Source organism: Pistacia vera, unplaced genomic scaffold (assembly GCF_008641045.1).
Source record: "Pistacia vera cultivar Batoury unplaced genomic scaffold, PisVer_v2 Contig45, whole genome shotgun sequence".
In the NCBI taxonomy this organism is placed as follows: domain Eukaryota; kingdom Viridiplantae; phylum Streptophyta; class Magnoliopsida; order Sapindales; family Anacardiaceae; genus Pistacia; species Pistacia vera.
In genome coordinates, this window is record NW_022196279.1 from 162,916 (window position 1) to 165,759 (window position 2,844).

The 2,844-nt window shown below is 35.4% G+C and overlaps 1 protein-coding gene across 1 annotated transcript; it reads left to right on the plus strand.

Moving 5' to 3' along the window:
• The first annotated feature begins 711 nt into the window (after positions 1-711).
• Positions 712-2,469, plus strand: LOC116144615 (wall-associated receptor kinase-like 9). The gene is made up of 3 exons (XM_031430058.1): positions 712-1,486; positions 1,558-1,719; positions 1,829-2,469. Exons 1-3 carry the CDS (start codon positions 712-714, stop codon positions 2,467-2,469), a joined length of 1,578 nt encoding a protein of 525 aa, XP_031285918.1.
• Positions 2,470-2,844: the final 375 nt, after the last annotated feature.

Sequence of the window (2,844 nt, forward strand, 5' to 3'; positions counted from 1 at the left end):
TCTGACCATTGACGGTTAGATTTGACCGCCCTTGCTTGTCAGCCAAAGATATGGTCGTTGTTGATGATCAACGACGGTCATATCTTGGTCATCGTTGACGACTAGTTATGACCAAAGATCTGATATTTTTCAGCCAGATTCACTATGGATCTGGCTGGAAAAGGCTATATTGGCATACTACTGGCTAGATCCAGCTGGTAGTGTGCTATTATACCAGATTCTGGCCATCTTCCGATGGTAGTAGTCATAATCTGATAAATGTGGGTGAGTGGTGGTATTTTTGTTAATTTCTAAATGTTTTTGGGGGTGTTTAATTAAATTTACAAATCTAAGGGTTTAAAAGAATTAAATAAAATAGAATAAAATTTAAACAAATATGTATTTTCATAATTATAAAAATAGGATAGTGTAAAAATATTAAAACAAACTAACCTTAGTTGTTCTTAAAAGTGAGATGAAACTTGCCATGCATATCTTTTGTATTGTGGCCTGAGCTTTCTTGTATGACATTTGTGGGACAAAATCTAAACGTGGGGTCAGATTCTTTTGCATCATTGTGTCCCCTTTTATCTTCTTTTCTTTTGAAAAAGGGAAAGGATAAACTTAATGGTTGTGCCAATATTGAGAGTGCATGTATAACTGAGATTTTTGGATATACTCAAATTAAATATNTCCATTAATATTCCATTCAGAAATTAAAGAGAATCAATAATGGCTGTTCATCCTCATCGTCTGGTGTTAATGTTTCACATCCTTCTCTTACTTTGGCCAATCAAAGCATCACAAATTTTATGTCCAAATAGCTGTGGCAATGTCAAAATATCATACCCTTTGGGAATCGGTGAAGGCTGCTACCTCAATAAGTGGTTTGAAGTAACTTGCGACAACTCTTCTGGCTCTCCAAGAGCTTTCCTAAACAGCGTCCATCTAGAATTAAACAGAACTCTTCATCCTTCTTCTTCTGTTATCGTCAACTTGCCCCGCAATTCAAGCGTCAACCTATCCGGAAGCCCGTTTTCCTTTTCGAATACAGACAATATATTCACTGCCATTGGTTGCGAAAACTACCTCAATCTCAATCAGAAAGATTCAACCGTAAGTCACTGCCACTCTTTCTGCACTTGTGATCCTACAAAAAATGATGGTTGCTGTGATTTCCTATGCACCCTTCCTCGAAACCGTAAGTTAGAAAATGAAAACATGTCAGAAATTTATTCTGAAGGTTTTCCCAGGGAGTGCAGTTCAGCCTTCATGGTTCACAAAACTTGGCTTGAGTCAAACTACCTAAAAAATCCTTATGTTTTGAAAGATAAAGAAGTCCTTCCCGCAAAACTGGAATGGGGAAAGTATGGAGGTTCATGTGTGGAACTCTACAATTCACACAAAACAAGTTGCAACAAAGATGATTACTGCGTCATACAATTAAACTCAGACTACTTTTGTCTTTGCGATAATCAAAGATCTGACAGCTATGGAGGATGCAAAGGTAGATGTACTCTATTAATTATGTTTATAGCCACAGTCATTTACTTGTAATTATGATTAAACTTTGTGTAGGTGGCTTGCTTTGTGTTTCGAAGAACAACACCGGTTGCTCCGAGTGTCCTTATGGTTATGAACCTTGTCAAAGTGAAGATGAAGAAACATGGTGCTCTCCTTCACGAAGCTCTGACGATATATTTATAAAAAAAACTCAAGTCAAATATTTAATCAACATAGGTATCCAGTATCATTGTCCTTCTGTTTCAACATACCTTACATTTCTTTAGTACCATTGACGCAAAACTCGCGAATATTTATGATGTATTCTTTTACTTGAATTGTGCAGGTTTCAGTGCTGGGCTTGGAATGTTGTTACTTATCATTGTAGCACGGTGGTTGTACAAGTTCATACAAAAGCGGAAAGCAATCAAACTGAAGCAGAAGTTATTTACAAGAAATGGTGGGAGCGTTGAGAAAACAAAATTGTTTACCTCAAAGGAATTGGAAAAGGCCACGGACAATTATCATGCCAATCGAGTTCTTGGTGAAGGAGGTCAAGGCGTTGTATATAAAGGGATGTTGTCGGAAGGAAAAATTATAGCTATTAAGAAGTCCAAGATAGTGGATGAAAGTAAATTTGAAGAATTCATTAATGAGGTTATATTGCTATCACAAATTAGTCACAGAAATGTAGTTCAATTAGTAGGGTGTTGCTTGGAAACAGAAGTGCCTCTTTTAGTCTATGAGTTCGTTTCTAATGGAAATCTTTTTCAATATTTACATGACCAAAATGAGGAGTTTCCATTTACATGGGAACTACGATTACGAATTGCCTTTGAAGTTTCAAGTGTGCTAACCTATTTGCATTCAGCTGCTTCCATACCTATATATCATCNCCAATTGTTAAATATTGCAAGATTAGGACCCCCAATATCGATGAATTGCAAGTTACAAATTAAGTGGAGGAGGAGAATCAAAGAGTCATAGTAGAATTGAGTGATTATATTTGACAACTTCACTACACTAATCGAATGGATATTAATAACTTTTTCAATCATCCAAATGCACAACAAGTCACATATGCTTTATTTGAAGAAGAAATCATTGCCACAATGAGACAAAAATAGAAAGGAAATAATCATAAGTATGATAGTATGGAGATACAAAAAAATTCTTGCCAAGAAGCTCTAAGTATACTTGAGACGCTAGAAATATTTTGGCTTTAACAAAAAGATGTCCATGCTAACCAGTAATGTACTCATAAGTTAAAAGATGTGGTATTAACTCTAAAGCATAAATCATTATCCCAAATAACTTTAGATAAATATTTTATTTCATCTTAAACCTTTAAAGTAACATAAC